At 36.9% G+C, this 18826-nt stretch overlaps 1 protein-coding gene across 2 annotated transcripts; it reads left to right on the top strand.

Annotated features, from left to right (window-relative positions):
- Positions 1–1382: 1382 nt before the first annotated feature.
- Positions 1383–14801, top strand: LOC307163093 (serine/threonine-protein kinase Sgk1). 2 transcript variants are annotated; one of them, XM_079878951.1, is made up of 12 exons: positions 1383–1830; positions 8866–8941; positions 10137–10244; positions 10360–10417; positions 10508–10591; positions 10674–10805; positions 10903–11015; positions 11123–11246; positions 11783–11878; positions 12155–12310; positions 12393–12482; positions 13074–14801. In XM_079878951.1, exons 1-12 carry the CDS (start codon positions 1797–1799, stop codon positions 13239–13241), a joined length of 1239 nt encoding a protein of 412 aa, XP_079735077.1. In that variant the 5' UTR covers positions 1383–1796; the 3' UTR covers positions 13242–14801. The 2 variants fall into 2 exon arrangements, with proteins under 2 accessions (XP_079735077.1, XP_079735076.1); XM_079878950.1 differs by lacking the exon at positions 1383–1830 and adding an exon at positions 7895–8168 and having other exon boundaries at positions 13074–14800.
- The last annotated feature ends 4025 nt before the right edge of the window (positions 14802–18826 follow it).

Below are 18826 nucleotides of genomic sequence, written 5' to 3'. Positions count from 1 at the left end.
TTAGTTAGTTAGTTAGTTAGTTGTAAAGTGAGTTAGTTAGTTAGTTAGTTGTAAATTGAGTTACTTGTAAAGTGATGGAAAAATGTTCCAGTCACACATGGAATTATCACATTGAGCTACATTTAGTTAAACAGGAAGTTCTAAGTAACGCAGCAAGTGACTGCCATTGCTTGATGAAAACTACCAACACTTTCAGTTCCTTTGCTAAAAGCGTCATGGGGCAATGCTCTAATTATCTACAGTGTGGCTAAAAAAAACACAATGACCTCAAGATGTGAAAATGTCAATAAAAGGTGGAAAATCCACTCGGTTTGACAACCAGCTCATTGTTCTGCATGTCATGTCCTCACTTTAAATGTAATAATTTAAAGTCACAGCAATTTTATAATTTGGTGCTAATAATAACCACCACAGTCATCATAAGGAAGTCAATAAATACAATGATGCACCCTGCACTTTACACCACTCAAAAAACCTGAATAAGTACATTATGAACAATGAACAAAATCCTAATTTATAGTTGCGTGTCGTCTCTTGCAACAGTTTGATAAGAAAGCTTTAGCTGAAATTGCTTTTGTGTCCTTCCTTTGATTCCAGGCTAACTGAATTGGTCTGCAGAACGCATGAAGACATAAATATTGAGGTGTCCTATAGAAAGGGCTAGGCAATAATAAGGATATAATGGTTTCATTAAACTTCCAGTGTGCCATTAAGCCAGCCGTTTAGAAAGAACATAGCAGATGCCATTTGAGGTGCTCTCAATTACCCAGAAGGCCATTAACATACAATTATTCTACAGTGGAGATGAATGTGCACTGGGCAGGAAATCAGTAATAAAAATGTTATTGTCTCTTTAAAAATCACTGGATCGTCTTCGTGATTTAATGAGGAAACCTTTAGGTAACCTTTACATAAGGAAATGTGCTTCTTTTCATTGAAGCACTTCCACATTTAGCTTTGTTTTTTGTTTTTTTTAATAAAGCTGAATGAAATTGTAACCATTTGATGTCATTAGGACATTAGAGGTATTTGACTAAGTAATATATGTGTAAAATTATATATGATTATGTATAATATATTATCCTGTGTATGTAATAAATGCACCGTCTCTGGCCTATTTACACAAATCATCCTGGCCAGGTGTAGCTGCACATTTGCCTGACTACGCAATTTCTAACAGCAAGAAACTAGAAAAACTTGCCAAGTCATTGTTTTTATTCGTTTTTTTATTTTATGTAAGATATTCCCAGAGCGTAGCAATGGACCTGGGAAGTCATTAGAAGCTTATGGCACAATTAAACTAGTGTAGAAGATGGTGCAGGTATTGCCCTAGTGACTGCTGTAACCTGGAAACTGGTTTCCCTATAGGGCGGTACCAGGACACTCGTGAGACGAGCTGCTATCCGACACCTGTCGCTTTGTTTTGTTTGCAAGACTCAAGAACAAGGGAGGCTGGACATACGTCACCAGTTTTTGGTTTCAGTTATCATTGAACTATGAGAAAGACAAGGAGAGCAAACAGAGAGGCGAAGAGATACAGAGCTAAGAGTGATGAGGCCAATAATTTGCTGATCTTTGAAATTGAAGCGATGAGACCGCCTCTAACAATACTGCAGCACTAGAGAGATTTAGACACACACCTACACACACCCGCACACACATGCTTGTTCACATGCAAAATGTTTCAAAATGATGAACTGCTGAGGATACTGCATTAGAATCAGCTTTTAAAAGGATTCCTGTCAAAGCACAATAAAGAAGAAGGATCTACTTTGGACTGAGAGATACGCTCTTAAATGACCATGAAGACTGGGAAGAAATCATTTATAGGTAGGAAGTTTTTCAACTAAAAACTGACCAGTATCACCCTAGTTGTAACAAAGTTTGTAATTTTTACAGGTAAAACTTCACAACAAGGTTCCGTTTGTTAACATTTGGTATCTACATTAGTTAACATGAACTAACAATGAATAAGGCTTCTAAAACATGTATTAATCTTAGTTCATGTTAATTTCAACATACAATACATAGTTAAAATCTGTAGGATATCTGTTAATATTCTTATGGACCTAACATGAACTAACAATATGCAGTTGTATTTTCTATTTCAGTTGTATGTCTAATAACTAACCTTAAGAAAGATAAATAAATACTGTTGCAATGTATTCCTCGTTGTTAGGTAATGTTAATGCATGTTAAGTAATGGGACCTTCTTGTAAAGTGTTACCATTTTACTTTACCTTTACAGAGTCCTGCTCTGTCCTGTTTAACTATGTGAAATGTTACTTCTAAATTTTCAATTTTATGAGATTTATCAAGATGAAATTATATTTTCATTGATCTTTGAGAAACCTTCCTTTTTGGTTCAAAATGACCATTTATTGAAACTGAGCTGCAGAAACGTGTAATACTGAACTGCATCAAACATATGAATACATCAACATACTGTATCACACTCTTTTAGTAAATGGACCATTTATTTATATAAGGGTCAAAAAGAGTAGATAATGGTCTTAAAAAAAAAAAAACTATAATAAAACGTGGTCCCACTTTATATTAGGTGTCTATGTGCTAACATTTAAATTCATACATTTGATACAATGCACTTATTATGTATAAATACATGTTTTACATTATACTTGTATTATTAAAATTACCTGCCTTTAATTACTTCTTCAATTACTCTGTAATTACACTGTTGTACTGTTGTTACACTTTTAACCCACTCTTGAACCTAACCACCTCCAAACCTGTCCCTACCCTTACCTGTATCTCACCTCAATAGCAGCAAAAGTGATTTGCAATACAGCATAAACACAACATTGTACTTATTTTTTTTATTAGGCCTGAGTAAATTGTAGTTAAAGACACCTAATATACAGGTTGACTGTAAACTGTACTCACTGTAACAAAGGAATTGTGATGCCGTGCGCCTAGGATCATTTGTTTATGCAATTTTTGCAACCCTGTTTCCAAATATGTGTGACATGTCTAAATAAAGCTTAAAGCTCTGAGTGATGCTTATGATCATGAAATAAACATCAATATTACATGGACAATATTTACATAAAAAAATAAAAATAAATAAAGAACTATATGAGTAACAGGATAACAGTAACAGGGTTGTAAATTTGGCCTAAATGATGCCGTCACTAAGTAGGGTTAGATAGTTGAGGACTAAACGCTTGTTCATATTTATTTACAAATATATATTAGTAATGAATGTAAGAACAACATTTACAGTAACTTGTGTAACAGGGTTGAATAGTTGTTCTTGACAAATGCAGCTAACACCTAAATATTTAAAAGAAATATGTATGTATATATATATATATATATATATATATATGTACTTCTCGTCATCTTGTAGAACAGATCCGAATAAAAATATGTTAGCTCTTAGGTGTCACAATTTTGAAGTTGCTTTTTTGTAATGAGAGAAAATCAGGTTGTAACAAAGTTACAAAATATTGTGTTTTTGGTCATTAAAATGAGTTCATAATTAAAAATAGCGATGGATTGTGATGCTGTATGATTTGAATTGTAGGATCCAGTTGAAAAGACAAAACCTCTGAGGTAAGACACATAAAATTCCCATGTTAAATGAACCGGATGTTGCGGTAGACTTCCGTATTGTTATGTATTTCTGAGGGAAACTAAATATGAAATAGAGGGCAGGGCTTGATTTTCACGCACCTCCTCACCATCTCTCGCTGACAGCAGACTGAGGTGTTTGTTAAGGATGCTCTGCCCAAGCCGTCAAACTGACCTCATTAGAAAAGAAACACCATTCAAGGGAAGGAACTTTTTAGATTTCACTTTAAGGATGGCAGAAGTCATTGGATGTGTATATTTTTCATGTCAGGTTAAATACATTTTTCTCAAATGTGACATTTGCACCGCCTTTATAAAAAGGCCAATATATGTATATTCTATTTATATTCTGGATTCTTTGCCCTCACTTTTTGTACCTATTTTAAGTCCTTCATTTTGCAAAAAGGAAGCAATATTACAGATAAAATCATTATCACGGCACATATTGTGTTCAGTAGATCAGGTTTGCCAGTCCATCCATTCATTCATTAATCACAACAGACATAATCCACTTTAGTCTGATTTAGTTGTCTAGGCTTTGATCTCTTTGGCTTTGTTTGTTTCATCTGTTACCTGGGTGAGGATGCTCTGTTTCACTTTTACATTCAACCTACATTAGCCTTCGACACATATACTAAATACACATATACTGTACATGGCTTAATTGTGCATGATTTATCAGTGCACTTTATTCCAATGTTTGATTATTGATTATTTTTCCCTCATAATATTGTTTCATTTAGAAACAGGTATCACATAAGAATATAAGAAAATAAGGTCCCTTTAGGTGTCTTTAATGTACAATGCACTTATTGTGTACATACATGTTTTTTACATTGTACTTGAAATATACCATGTAATTACAGCTGTAATTAATTTCTGTAATTACATCCATAATTACACTGTTGGCCCTTCCCTTAAACCTTATCCAACCCTATACCCGTATCCCACCTCAATAGCAATAACAATACAACAACACATTAAGTACATTGTACTGTTTTTGTATAAGTGCATAGTTAAGGACACCTAATATAAAGTGTGACTGAAAGTAAAATTGGTTGTGGATGCTGTTTCATGTTAACTTCAATTCTTACCACTTAGAAAGAGAAACAACAATAGTTACCTCACACATATGAATCTTTTAGGGGAAATACAGTAACGTGAAACCCCCAAACTGCGGTATTGAGATGTCACGAACTGGAATTTTGCAGAGATTTCAGAAGACTTTCTGTTATAACAGTGACTCAATCAGTGTCAATTGTTAACAAAGAAGATTTGCTTTGGGATATACTGATATTATTTAATGATATTATTTGGTGAAAAAAAAGCTTAATCTATAAATTAATGTCATTATTTATATTTCTAAGTAACTATTTCAGGCCATTTTCAATAGATTTTCTCTAACACTTTACAATAAGGTTCAGTTGGTTATGTAATGCATTAGTTAATGCATAATGCATTATTGAACTTTATTGTAAATGGTTTCCATTTCCTCTTTGTAGCTATTTGATATAGGCTAGGCCTATATTAAATTTATGGATCGTCTTAATGCAGGATTCACCCCAAAATGACAATGAAGTGCTCCACCAATGGTGCAGGCCTACTAGTATTCATGTAACTTGTTTTCTAACTCATGTCTCCCCTGCAACATAGTTGATAGTTAACAGTTGAAGAACACCCACCTGCAGATGCCTCAATGCCCATTACACAGCTCCCATTGAGCTCTACACAAACACAAACACATCACAGAGAACAATACATAGATGTGGCATATTAAGGATGAGATAAGAGAGATAAAAATGCAAATAGAGGGAATCACGAATCAATTAGTCAAGCACAGAACTGAGACATCAAACATCAAGACCATGGGTCGGACTAAGCTAATGGCAGCTAGAGAAATCGATCTATTATACATGAGTGTGTGGGCATGAGGTTGGCGCAAGCCAGAAAGGCAATCGGCCCTGAGCAGTGAGAGGAGGTGCAGAAGTCAAGAATAAACTCCCCCTTCTCTTCAGATGATTCACTTCCTGCCCACCAGAGTGTGGCAGACGGTATTTGACCGAAAGACGCTCGGCCTGTTATGCAAATGCACACTCTCGGTCGACCTGCGTCTCCACGGCAACGTGGCAAGTATAGTAACAGGAAATAAATAGTAATAATTGGATCTCTGACAACTATGACAGAATGACTCATTCAAAGGACATTCGGTGAGCAGCGGAAAGACTTTGCCACCTGTGCTCTTGGCATATGAGAAACTGTTACAGTAACACGGTTATGTGGAAATATGGGGAAGTTAGTGGAAGGGAGAGACGAGACAAAAAAAGAAAATGTTTTAAAGCTGAACCACCAGATATAGTCACCTGATAGGGTGGATAATATTGTTGTTTCTCTGTCCTAGTGTCAGCATAAACGAACAAATGTTTACTTATTTGAAAGGGTTTTAGGTTATTGGAGCTTTTGATTTGCCAAAAAATCTAGATTGCAAGTAATCATCAGTCGTTTTTTCATCAGTATTACAGTATTTTTTGTTTATTTTCATAGACGAGTAAGTCATTTTGGGTATATAAAATATAGGAATACATCGAAATGGCTTGAAATCTTACATCTGTCTATTATTCATCCGTTATGAGCTGAAATACAGTGGAACCTGATAAGCATCCAGTATTCCACTGAATACCTTCTCCATCTTTTTGTTATTTGAAACCTGCTCCAGCTGAATTTCCCTGCAGGGTTCCTCCTAACTGCTATCTGAAAGGATGTTTGGTTGGATACAAAGCATGTAACTCTTAAATCAGATAATGTCATGCCACCCGATCCTGCTTGCGTAAACAGAACTTGGCAAGTCAGGTGATTTTAAAGCTCTCAAAAAGAACTTATCCTCTTTGTGTAAAATGAAAGGATACCAGCGGCATTATGTGTAGACTGGATTTACAGATAGAACAGGTTATACATTCCAGAAGAATGCCCCAAATGGTTCTATGGAAGTGAAAATGCAAATCATGTGCACCAGGGTTTATGTTTGTTAAAGCAACATTTCTCTTTTTTATTTAGTTTAACTTGATGCAGGCTATAAAATGACAATCAAATATTAAAAATTTATGAAAACTTTAGCCTATAGATACATATAAAAAAAAGACTAATAAAAATGACAGAGTCTCACAACAAAATTATTAAACTTTAAAAAGAAAAAGAAAATGGAAAATATAAAAATAAACACAGAGATTTTAAACTGGGGTCCCAGGGGGCCGCAAGAGTATAAGGTGGTCTGCAGAAAAATGTATGTTTAAAGTGAAAATATCAATATATATATAAATCTAACTGTATATAATACAAAAATAATATATTTAGTAATAATATATATTTATATAAATACACATAGTTACATTATATACATATTCACTGTAAGTATATAAAAAAATAAATATTTATTTAGTAATAATAATAATAATAATAATAATATATATATATATATATATACATATATATATATATATATATATATATATATATACACATACATACACACACAGTTACATTATATACATTTTCACTGTAAACATACACTTTTCTGCAGACCCCTTTATACTCTCTTGCGGCCCCCTGCGACCCCAAATCGAAATCCCTGGGTTATACCTAGTTGTCCTCCTTGATGTCTAACCGGACAAATACTGTATATAAGATCGAGGATGGCATCATGACACACTTATATAACTTACAGGGTCAGTGGACCACATGGAGAACAGGCTGAAAAATAAATGATGTGGCTCAGAGTATCGGTTTACGTAACCCTTGATAGCGCAGCCTCCTCACACCCTTGACCTGGTCGGATTGCTTGAACATGGTGCCTTGTTCACACAGATGAGAATCTGTTAAAACACAGGCTTTAACAGATTAACATTGTGCGTCATTCTCAGTTATGGGGAGAATATTTTTTAGCACATCTGTTCAGCACAGGAATGTCTTCCATTAACAGAGAGACACCATAATCTCATGTAGCCTAATGTGCATGATCCTACAGCCCTAATTTCACTGAATGCATTTCATTTCTCATTTTTTACTGCTTCACCATTACTGATAAGGATTAGGAGTTAATATGTCACACTATGATGAGATGGTCAGCCAGCTGTGTAGCAATTTCAATTGTCGGAACGTGAATCTCGTTCACTTGAATGGAAGCGCTTCCGCTCCCCCTCCCCTTGCATCGCCCCCTACCGGTGAAACAGAGATTCGTGGGATCCCGTGACGTCACATTCCGCAAGTCTCCTCGGTTACTCAAGTGATGTCAGAGCCTCGCCTCCACAACCACGTGTTCCGTATAAAAATACGAGTCCAGCGCTGGCGGGTAAAGACAGTAGCGCTGTCCTTCCAACAGCCTGGCATCAAAACCCTGCAGTGCGCTTCGTCAAACTCAAACGGTCCGCTGCTGGGAGATCAGTGAGTTGCAATAAAAGGCTTCTAAAGGAATACATTCCTCCTGTGGATTTACTCTTAGAAAATAAAAGTGATGGCAGTTACTCAGGCTGGATGCGACTTGACATACTGCAAGATGAGGGGAATCGTGTCAGTTCTCACCGGTACGTCTCTCTCAACAGATTGGAGTTATTGGAGTTATTTTATTTTAGTTATGTCTATAAAAGACTTTGCTTATTTGATTATGCTTTAGAAAAAAAAGGATGCAATATGTCAAAAAAAAAAAAAAAAACTGTAATGGGAGAAAAATGTCTTTAGAAGTGATAGCCGTTATTGTGTTTGTACAGTCTATTTTAATTAACGTTAGGTCTATGATTTATTATTATTTTTTTCGTTAGTCGCATTTTTTTTCTATACTTCATTTTAAAAAAAAAAATCATAATTAGGCTAAATAATTAAAACATATATTGCATTGCATTTTTCTTCGGGTTTAATTGTTTTTAAATTGGTTAATTAAATTATGTGGTAGGTGTTTCATGAGGATGAAAGAAATTATGAGTACCGTTCGTGATATGTTCCTACAGTTGCACACAGTGAGCAATGCGGTCTGTTGTGTAACACTGAGACGTTCTTGACATTAAACTACATTCACACGGATTCTGAATCACATCATGTATAAAACATGATTTCTGATATAGAGACCTGACGTGCAAATGATTACCGATAACCTTTAAGATTTTTTAAGGGTTTCCCTTCTCGTACGGTTGCCACTTCACTCAGTTCAAATCGGTTCAAATGCAAGGTGTTAATGACGTCAGCTGTGGATTTCCTTCTGACGTAAATGGTTATTTTTCATTTCAGCTTTTATTAAAGAAAGGAAGATGGGCTTAAACGACTTCATCCAGAAGCTTGTTTCCAACCCTCCCATTTGTCAACAGTAAGTATCCCAATATTTAATTATATGATGAATTAAAAAACAAATGCATGATGCTGCTTTTACAGTTAGCCTACATGTAGATTTGACGATGAACAAATAAGATCATGATGATTTCTGTGTTTCAAAATCAGCAAGAAAGTGGTTCAGGAAATTTCCAGCATTCATTCGCCAAGGCAACACTGTAACCTCTGGTGTAACCTGTAATCCCATCATCGGACTTTAGATGTTCATTCTGCTAATTGTGTAGGTTAATCTGTACCGGCAGGATAAAGCCAAGCACCAGAATAGTGCTCTGTGAAAAGCAGCTGTCCAGGCCGCTGCTTGGCTGCAGTAAGCACCTTTGAGAAAATCCCTAATGTCCCCTAGACGAGGATAAGGGCCTAATTCAATTAAGTGCGGCCCATTTGGTCTTAGAGCCATTCAGGTCGGACCAGTGGAAAATTTCTCACCGCATCTCTACCCTCCATATGCTCCACAATATTCATTCATGCTGAAGATGCCCTCAATTGACTAAAAGTAGGAGGACAGGGCAGGAGGACTGATTTTATGAAGGCAAATGGTTTCAACGAAATATTATTTGATCTATTAATTGTAGATTTATGAATGTTCCAATACCAGATATAGCCCCACATAAACTTTAACAACACTGCCATCTATCGGTGTGCAAAGGCATTACAAGAAATAATTCATTTAAAGCAGTGGTTCTCAACCTTTTTGACTCACTGCCTAACACAATATTTTAAGGCCCTCTACACTGTAAAAAAAAAAAGTTGAGAAAACTTAAACGTTTAAGGCAACCAGCTGCAGGACATTTTTGAGTTTTCTCAACTTAAGTGTTTGAGTTATCTCAACTTTTTTCATGTTAAATAGTTGAATAAACTTTAAAAACTGAGTTTGTCATACAAAACGTAAGTTGGATTTTTTACAGTGATATAATATAGTACTGTAACTATAATATAATATAATAAGTATAACATTATTAACAGAAACTGGGAGTGCCAATATAGCTCAAATTAATCACAAGTTTTAAATACGTGTTTTAATAAAAAACGGTATTAAGGGAAGAAACACTTACATTTGGCCCCGTAGATTTCCATTGTAACTATCAGTTTGTTTGTCTTTGGTTTTACAAACTGTGGGTTTTGAACAAAGTTGATTATCTGAAGTAAACATTTTTAAATGTTTCTCTTTTCAGTGATGAGGTTGGTTCATTCTTAAAAATCGATGAAAACCAGAATGAGGAGCTGGAAGAGAATCACCTGTGTTTGACCAATCCCAGGAGCTCTTTGGCTGAAGAAACACAGTACGTAGTTACTCTTCCCATCTTCTGTTCTCAATCTTTTGTTTGGTTAATTTGATTTCAGTCAGTCAGGCCATTTGCTGTTTGCATTACTGATGTTATTTAATTTCCTTAACAGGATCCAACCTTCAGATTTTGACTACTTAAAGATCATTGGGAAGGGGAGCTTTGGAAAGGTGGGTAACGTTTCATTTTTTATACAGTCAAGATGTAAACATTTATGTCATATTCTAAACTGAGAATGCTAACGGCGTCTTATTCCACAGGTTCTGCTCGCGCGGCACAAGGAGAGCGAACAATACTATGCTGTGAAGGTGCTACAGAAGAAAATCATTCTGAAAAAGAAAGAGGTAAGACCTAATGCAATGTTCTCATATAGATGCGAAAGCAATTCGCCACAATCATAACAATGACACTTCAAATGTTTTTCAGCAAAAGCATATAATGGCGGAAAGGAGTGTATTAATGAAAAATATCAAACATCCATTCCTGGTTGGGCTGCACTTCTCTTTCCAAACCACAGACAAACTGTACTTCGTGCTAGACTACGTCAATGGAGGCGAGGTTAGTAAACAATGCATTCATAGCCTGAAAGAGGCCACGCCTCAGCTTAAAATAGATGACTGAATTGATGAACTCTTGGTATGTTTTTCTCCTGCAGCTGTTCTACCACCTCCAGCGTGAGAGGGTGTTTCTGGAGCCCAGGGCAAGGTTTTATGCTGCTGAGATAGCTAGTGCTCTCGGTTATCTCCACTCACTGCACATAGTTTACAGGTATGTGAATGCATGCAGTGCCTTCTAGTGGAGAAGCAGTTGAACTCTGTTCATTATTCTGTTCATTATGACCATGGGGTCTTACCTTTACCTGTCAATTTTCACAGAGACTTAAAGCCAGAGAACATCCTCTTGGACTGTCAGGGTCACATTGTGCTGACAGATTTCGGTCTGTGCAAAGAGGGACTGGAATCAAATGGCACAACCACAACGTTCTGTGGAACTCCTGAGGTGAGTCATTCATAAAATACTATCTTGTGAAAAAGAAGTGCGCTTTATTGTATTGAATGTGCACTTGTACTGTACTTCAAACTTAAAAGTATATTTTAAAACAAAATGTTTTTGCAGATGATATTATAATAATAATGAAATAAAGGGCCACTTAGAGAGTACACTTTCTTGACTGTTTAACACACCTAAGTACACTTTTAAAATGTCAAACTAAATGTTAAATGTTAAACAAATAAGTTTCAATAGAAATTAAATTAAAGTATATTTAATTTACCATAAATGTTTCAGTACATTCAGCAGTACAGATTAACCATACTGTATTTACATTTTCATTTATTCCTGTGTCTGAAAACATTGTATTCAGTTCACACTTGTGTATTATTTTAAAGTATATTATTTCTGTAATAAGTGCTCTTTTATTTAAAGTATCTTAAAGTGTACTTCTTTTCACGGGGGAAGATAAGATAGTATGTATTTAACAAGAAATTTGGATTTAAACAGTGTTTTGATTTCTTTCTTTCTTTTTTTCCCCACAGTACTTGGCACCTGAGGTCCTCCAGAAACAGGCCTATGATCGTACAGTAGACTGGTGGTGCCTGGGATCAGTACTGTTTGAGATGCTGTATGGACTGGTGAGAAGACCTTTTGCATGGAAAATGACTAGATCAGTTGTACACTGTAAAAAAAAAAAATGTTATTTCAACTTAAGAAAGTAAGTGTTCATGCTGCCTTAAAATTGTACGTTTAGTCAACTTGAACTAAGAGATAACTTGGATATTTAAGTTGACTAAACTTAAAATTTTAAGGCAGCACGAACACTTACTTTTTTAAATTGAAACAATTTTTTTTACAGGGTAACAAAGGATACATGTAGCAAACAATTAATCTCTCGCTCTTTGTTTTTCTAGCCTCCATTCTACAGTCGCAACACTGCCGAGATGTACAACAACATCCTTCACAAGCCTCTGGTTCTGAAGCCTAATGTGTCCAATTCTGGCCGTGACCTGCTGGAGGGTTTGCTGCACAAGGACCGTACCAAGAGACTGGGGTCCAAAGATGATTTTGTAAGTGGAAAAACACACCAGTGCTACTCACATATGGTTTATTTTCATGAGATTTGCAATTCTAATTTAAACTTATTTGTAGCTGGAACTGAAGTTCCACAGCTTCTTCTCTCCTATCAACTGGGACGACCTCATGGCTAAAAAGATCATCCCTCCTTTCATTCCTTCAGTGGTAAGTTAATAATTTCCCTGCAGAGTAATAATTTGTAATAATTTTAGTACATTTTAAATCAGTATGTTTTAATAATCTTTTGTTGTGCTTTAAAGAAGCACATTTATTTTGAAGTGTTGATGTGCATACTAAAGCACTTGTAAAGTACTGTAGTGTGTTATTCAATATTACATTTAAAGTTCATATATTTTTAAATAAATTTCATCATTACAAATGTGTAATTACCAAAATATTTTAAATACATGACATATAAGCAATGACATTAAGGCAAGGCACCACAGGTGAATAGAGTATGTTTGGTGTATGCAAGTGCTACTTAAGTTTTAAATAGTTTTAGTTGTTTTTTTTTTTTATTAATTTTGAGAAATAGGCCTTTAAATGTATGTATTATTTGAAATCTACAGATGCAAATACATAAAGAATAATAATAAACACCTTTCTTGGAAGCAAAATAGCTCAAAATCGTAAAATTGACCAGTGCATGAAAAAATGGTTTTGCTTGTAGTGTCTTGCCTCAAAGTATATTTTAGTTTACCATAAATCCTTGTCTTTGCATAGAGATGTAATAAATTGTCTCTATTAAATCTACAGAGTGGTCCCACTGACCTTCGGCACTTTGACCCAGAGTTCACACACTTACCTGTGTCGACCTCCCTATGCAACACTGATAACCTGCACATGACCAGCAGCGTACGGGAGGCAGCTGGAGCATTCCCAGGTTTTTCTTATGGTCCACCGGCTGATCATGCCTTCCAGTAACAGCCTCCGTGACACCATCCAGAATGTCCATTCCAGCATCGGGACAGAAGAAGGACCACAGGGTGGGACACTTAGCTCTTCCAATTTATTTGCAAGTACGACCTGGCAGCACAAAGGGACACTGATACAACCCGGATACTCGTGCATGACCAGGAGGAACATGGGACGTTATAGGAACAAGTACACAGTAACAACTTCCAGAAAAGATTAAATGTGTGCCAATGGTTGCAAAGAGGACCTGGGCTCCTAGAGAGAGAGAGAGCTTAGAAGTGCCTGAGAGTTTAACGGATGATCTGTGAGGGGAGGGAAACGGGCAAATTGACTTTGGCTTACCGGAGATGATGGCACCAGCTACTGGGCGAAACGCCTTCTGTGATCTTTTGATCAAAATGTCTTTGGATGATGTTTTGTTTAATTGGATTTTTCATGCATCGTTGCACAGTGGAGGTAAAGGATCAAGAAATGTACAAAATATATGGATGGTATACATCAACCCCTACCAGTACAAGAGGATACACAGGCTGTACGACTCAAATATCAATACATTTTTAATGAGTACATTTATTATATTCTTCCTATTGACAAATGTTAATTTAAAACTGCAATATTTATCATACTGCATTATTTTAGTGTGGTTTGGCTTAACTCTTTGGTCCTACTCAGATTTATATTAGAAGGGAAATTAGTTTAGATTACGAAGCCACAAGGCTTTTAGCTGTGATTATTTGTCTGATTGAGTAGAAGACATCCCGTGTTCCTCCAAAAATGAATATTTTGTCTTACAAGCACTTTCTTTCCTTTTTACTCCAATGCCAGCACTTTTACACAATATGCCAGACACTGTTTCTTGGGAAGGCAATTTTACTAGTCATACATCACATTCTTTTATCATACATTTAGTGAGATGGATGTACGTTTTAAACATCCATTTGTCATCACTATCTGAAGCGATCGATGTTTACCGAAAACACAGCATGTCGATTAGATTGCATTGAAACCACCTGCATCATGTGTAGAAGTCATATGTACTAGCCCAAAAGGAACTGTGTCTTTTTTTGTTCAAATTGTGCCTGTTCAGCTAATTTATGTATGTTGTGATGCATTTCCACGTGTTTCTATCATTCCTGTCTGCATCGTTCTGGGTTGGACAGGGACATGGAATGCTGTGCAATAGAAATGGTGACTTGAAAGAGATGTGAACAATTTGTCATGCAAGACGTTGTTGAGACGATTGAGTGGCATCGACTTAATGAAGAAGAGGGGTTTGGATGCCCTCATGAAATGCATCCCTATTTTAATTGTAATATATTTCATATCATTGGACCAGTTATGTGCGATACGTTGTTTTTTAGATAACTACAAACATGGCAATATTGATAATGTTTATTTTCTTCCATTTTTGGAAGTTATTCATATATTGTTTTATATTTTTCCATGTATATTTATTTACATGTCACATATTTTACCTCTAATGATCAGAGTATTAAATTCTTAGATTGATGAAATATTGGAGAATGATCTATTTGAATGCAAAATAAATATTTGAAAAATGGATCCATACATGTCTACTTATGTTTAATTTGTTCACTTACATTTTTTTTAATTGTTCAGTTTTGGGTTATGAATATTCTCATGTCATCCATCCAGGGTATTTCATTGCCCACGGCCTGAGATGATGGGATCACGGCATCTCCACAACCATAAGTGACATGGGAAATGGTTGAATGAATGGAAAAGTCTCTTGTGCTCACCAAGGCTGCATTTATTTTATAAAGTAATTTAATACAGTAATATTGTGAAATATTAGTAAGATTTAAAACAAGTTTTCAATTTGAATATATTTTAAAATAAAATGTATACCTGTGATGGATGGCAAAGCTGAATTTTCAGCAGCCATTACCGGATGAGACCGTCCGTCCTTCGGATGAGACGTAAAACCGAGGTCCTGACTCTTTGTGGTCATTAAAAATCCCATGGCACTTCTTGTAAAGAGTAGGGGTTTAACCCCGGTGTCCTGGCCACATTTCCTCCAATGGCCCTTGCCAATCATGGCCTAGTACTAATAATCCCCATCCACTGAATTGGCTCTATCACTCTCTCTCCTCTCCACCTATAGCTGGTGTGTTGTGAGCGCACTGGCGGCCTTGTACTGTGGCTGCCGTCGCATCATCCAAGTGGATGCTGCACACTGGTGGTGGTTGAGGAGAGATTCCCAGATATGAATGTAAAGCACTTTGGGTGTACAGTAGTACATATGAAAAGCGCTATATAAATGCCTCATTCATTCATTCATTCCTCCAGTTTTCAGTGTTACATGGTAATTCTAATATGCTGATTTGCTGCTCAAGAAACGGTTCTTATAATCAATGTTAAAAACAGTTGCACTGCTTAATATATATATATATATATATATATTACTAGATCCAGTATTATGGCCTAGATTCTGGTTATGATCAGGCAGTGTGAGTGTGATCTGTTTGGCATTTTTATGTTGACACGGTTTATTCTCAAATCCTAAAAGCGACAAATGATTTCCGGCAGATTCAAGGAAGGAACTGTGCTATTTTAGTGCATCTTGATCTTGCTTTTGGCACAGTGAATAATGTGATTATCCTTGATCGCTTAAAGACAGGGTAGGTGATTTGTTCCAGAATTTATTTTTGTTATGCTGGTTGAAGTAGTCACTTCACATCCTGATTGCAATCACTAAATGTATTTATATGTACTGTATATTGTCAGTGGAAAACGTATGACAATAAAATGTTAGTCCAATCTCTGCATTCGATCCGAATGCAATGATACAATGTCCTACCTGCCTGTCAACTTATGTATTTTCATACGTCTACACACCCTGCTCGCACAGACATCACACGACATCAGCGCCTTTTATGCTATGCAGAGTTATGACAGACGTCAGTCACTGAGCACCGCAACTGAAACAGCAGCCGCCTTTTACAGTTCCTTCTGAACCAAAACAACGAGCTTATGCGTTCACGCCATACCTACCGTGATTTGGAAGAGATGGAAACCAGTGACGTTATACTCGGAGCAGTTCGTGACTCGAATTTATGTGTTTCAATGTCAACACTATCAACGCCGAAATTAATCTGCAGCAGTCAGGTGGTACAGGTCAGTGCTCTTTAAGTTGTTCATGTTCATTATTATTGTAATGTTATGTGCTTTGAGACATGAGGTAGTTTAACACCATCTCTCGTGACACTTTTGTTTGCTCCCTGCTGTATGCGTTTATGTGATTTGAAGAAGGCGTGGCTTTGGAGACGCTCAACGGGAGGGTGGGATATTATGCTTTCATATAGCTCACTATTGCTAGCCTCAAAATTGCCTACCCTACCTTTAAGTCAGTGGATGGGATAAAGTACAATAAAGTATTAAAGGGGTTGTATTCTTAAGCACACACTGCACGATTTATAATAATCCTTTACGATTGTTGCTTGTCAGACTGTACAAACATGAATCCAGCTGTAAGTCATGTCACACTGTGGTGTGGGATATCAGTTGTCTTTATGTCAGACTGTACAGTTAAGTTCTCGTTCTGACGTCCATTTAGTCTCACTATGGGAACGCCTCAGGCATGACCAACTGCGGAAGCATCAATTACACCGTCTGTCAGACTTATAGATCAATCGCCACAGCAATCAGGAAGCCCTGCCTCCCTTTCTTCCCCATGAAGATTGCGGAAGCTGTTCTCATTGACACATTATTGTATTTCCTGCTGAACAGTTTACAGACAAAGATGGCTGATGACATCGCAAACACTGTAAATCTTATATTGTTTTTAGCTGGGTGCATTTTGCTAAAGTGGGAAAACGTCCACGTCAAGGTGAGTTTTTCCATACCAAAGAGAATAAACAGCCTTATTTCCCGATCGAATACGATTTAGTTCATATTGAATACAGGGATATAAGAGTTTATTTTCAGAAATAATTCTGTATAGCACTGCTCCGGGGTAGTAAACCTACACGTCACGGTGAGAGTTTACTGAACAAAGAGAGTGAATAGAGTTATGGCCACTTCTAGAAGGGCAGAGCGTGGATGATGCTCCCTGCCACATGTGCTTGTGCGGTCGGGCTGCCACCTGGAAGCAGGCTCTCCTAACCAAGCTCTTTGGATGGAGATTTGTGTGATAGCAGATCTGAATTTCCGGATGTCACATAGGGTGGTCAAGAGCTGCAGCAGGAGTATGGGGCTAACAGTGGTGGGAGAAAGAGCGTTATGGCTCAGACTCTCAGGCCTTTCTGAAAAAGTGGAGTTTCTTGATGACCCCATGGATCCCAAGGCACTGTTAGGCTTTACGGTCATGGCCATACACCAACAGTGTCTTGGGGATGAATCAGGCTCGTTGGGTTTTCTGCTCCACCGCCCTTGGAGTTCAACACTTTTCTTCCTTCCCCAGGCAAACGAAGAAGGTTGTTAATTGTAGATGGTCCCATTTCAAAAATTTTAAGGGCCAGTTCAGCAGGTTCACTTACCAATATAGGAGGGACAGTGGCACAAGTTCCCATGGTGCCCCCTGCCACTATTCCCCTAACGCAGTCGATCACACCTGAGGCATTCCCATAGTGAGATACATCACTTCTGTTATCAGAGAACAGAGGCTATGCAAGTAATCTAATGTTTATTTAAAAACAGATGCACGCAAGTAGATTCGTCCAGAGTTTTAATCATCAATCCGTGACACTTTCGGTGACAGTGAGCTGCATTTAGAGAAATGGTGGCTAACAAACAAAAACAATCAAGCGTTAATTATGATAATGGCTTGTCTTGAAAAGAAAATGGAACAAAACAAAGACGACGTGTGTGGAGCAGGTGGTTGGTTATTTTTGTCACACTTATTGCATAACCAGGTTCTGTGATCCTATTGGTTTTTGATTTGACGGGACTGTGCTGCATCAGGACTGACACTGGCAGAATTTCATCAGAGGTCAAATTTGATGGCCATGGTCATTGATCGGCTATCGGCGAACATGTCAAACTAGCGATCAAAGATTCTCCATTGTCTGTTCTCCATCATTGATTCTCCATGGTCAATTGTCCAATGTTTCTCCCCTGTGACTACCTGTACTGAATGTCAATTTACACAAATTTCCATTATCGATCATCATTTAAATGAATTATCAATTAATCGATTAATCGTTAGTTAGCCTTAATATAGCCAACAGCATGACAAGTCTGCAATGCTGCTCAAAACGCTATGTTCTTCACCAAATGAATGTGAAGGGTTTTTAGTCTAAATAAAGGGCTAGTAGGATTGTAAAATGAGTCGATGTGATTGATCCTTTAATTAAAATACTTATTTAATAATCAAATGACGACTAATACAACTGTCACCAACGCCACCTCAGATGCCTGCTAGTCAGAACTCCTGTTGTGGACGCGCTCCACCACGGCAACTAAACCCAATGAATTCACAACGATTTATTAAAATAGTGCTCTCATTATAATATAATGTAACATGATAGTCCCAATCATAGTTATTATAAGTCGTGCATTGCTGTTTGAGCTGTGAACGCTGAAACTGAAGTGGTAATTAAACACCGGTAATAAAGCCCTTTGCTAGTGGGTTA

The sequence above is a fragment of the Squalius cephalus genome, assembly GCF_949319135.1.
Source record: "Squalius cephalus genome assembly, chromosome: 8".
NCBI lineage: Eukaryota > Metazoa > Chordata > Actinopteri > Cypriniformes > Leuciscidae > Squalius > Squalius cephalus.
This window is presented reverse-complemented; position numbering and strand designations above follow the sequence as displayed.

Excerpts from the sequence above, each read along its gene's own strand:
- LOC307163093 (XM_079878950.1), top strand. The coding sequence starts at position 8,099 with ATGGCAGTTACTCAGGCTGGATGCGACTTGACATACTGCAAGATGAGG. Across the intron at positions 8,169-8,865 it reads AATCGTGTCAGTTCTCACCG|CTTTTATTAAAGAAAGGAAG; the intron begins GTACGTCTCTCT and ends TTTTCATTTCAG. Across the intron at positions 11,879-12,154 it reads TTGAGATGCTGTATGGACTG|CCTCCATTCTACAGTCGCAA; the intron begins GTGAGAAGACCT and ends TTGTTTTTCTAG.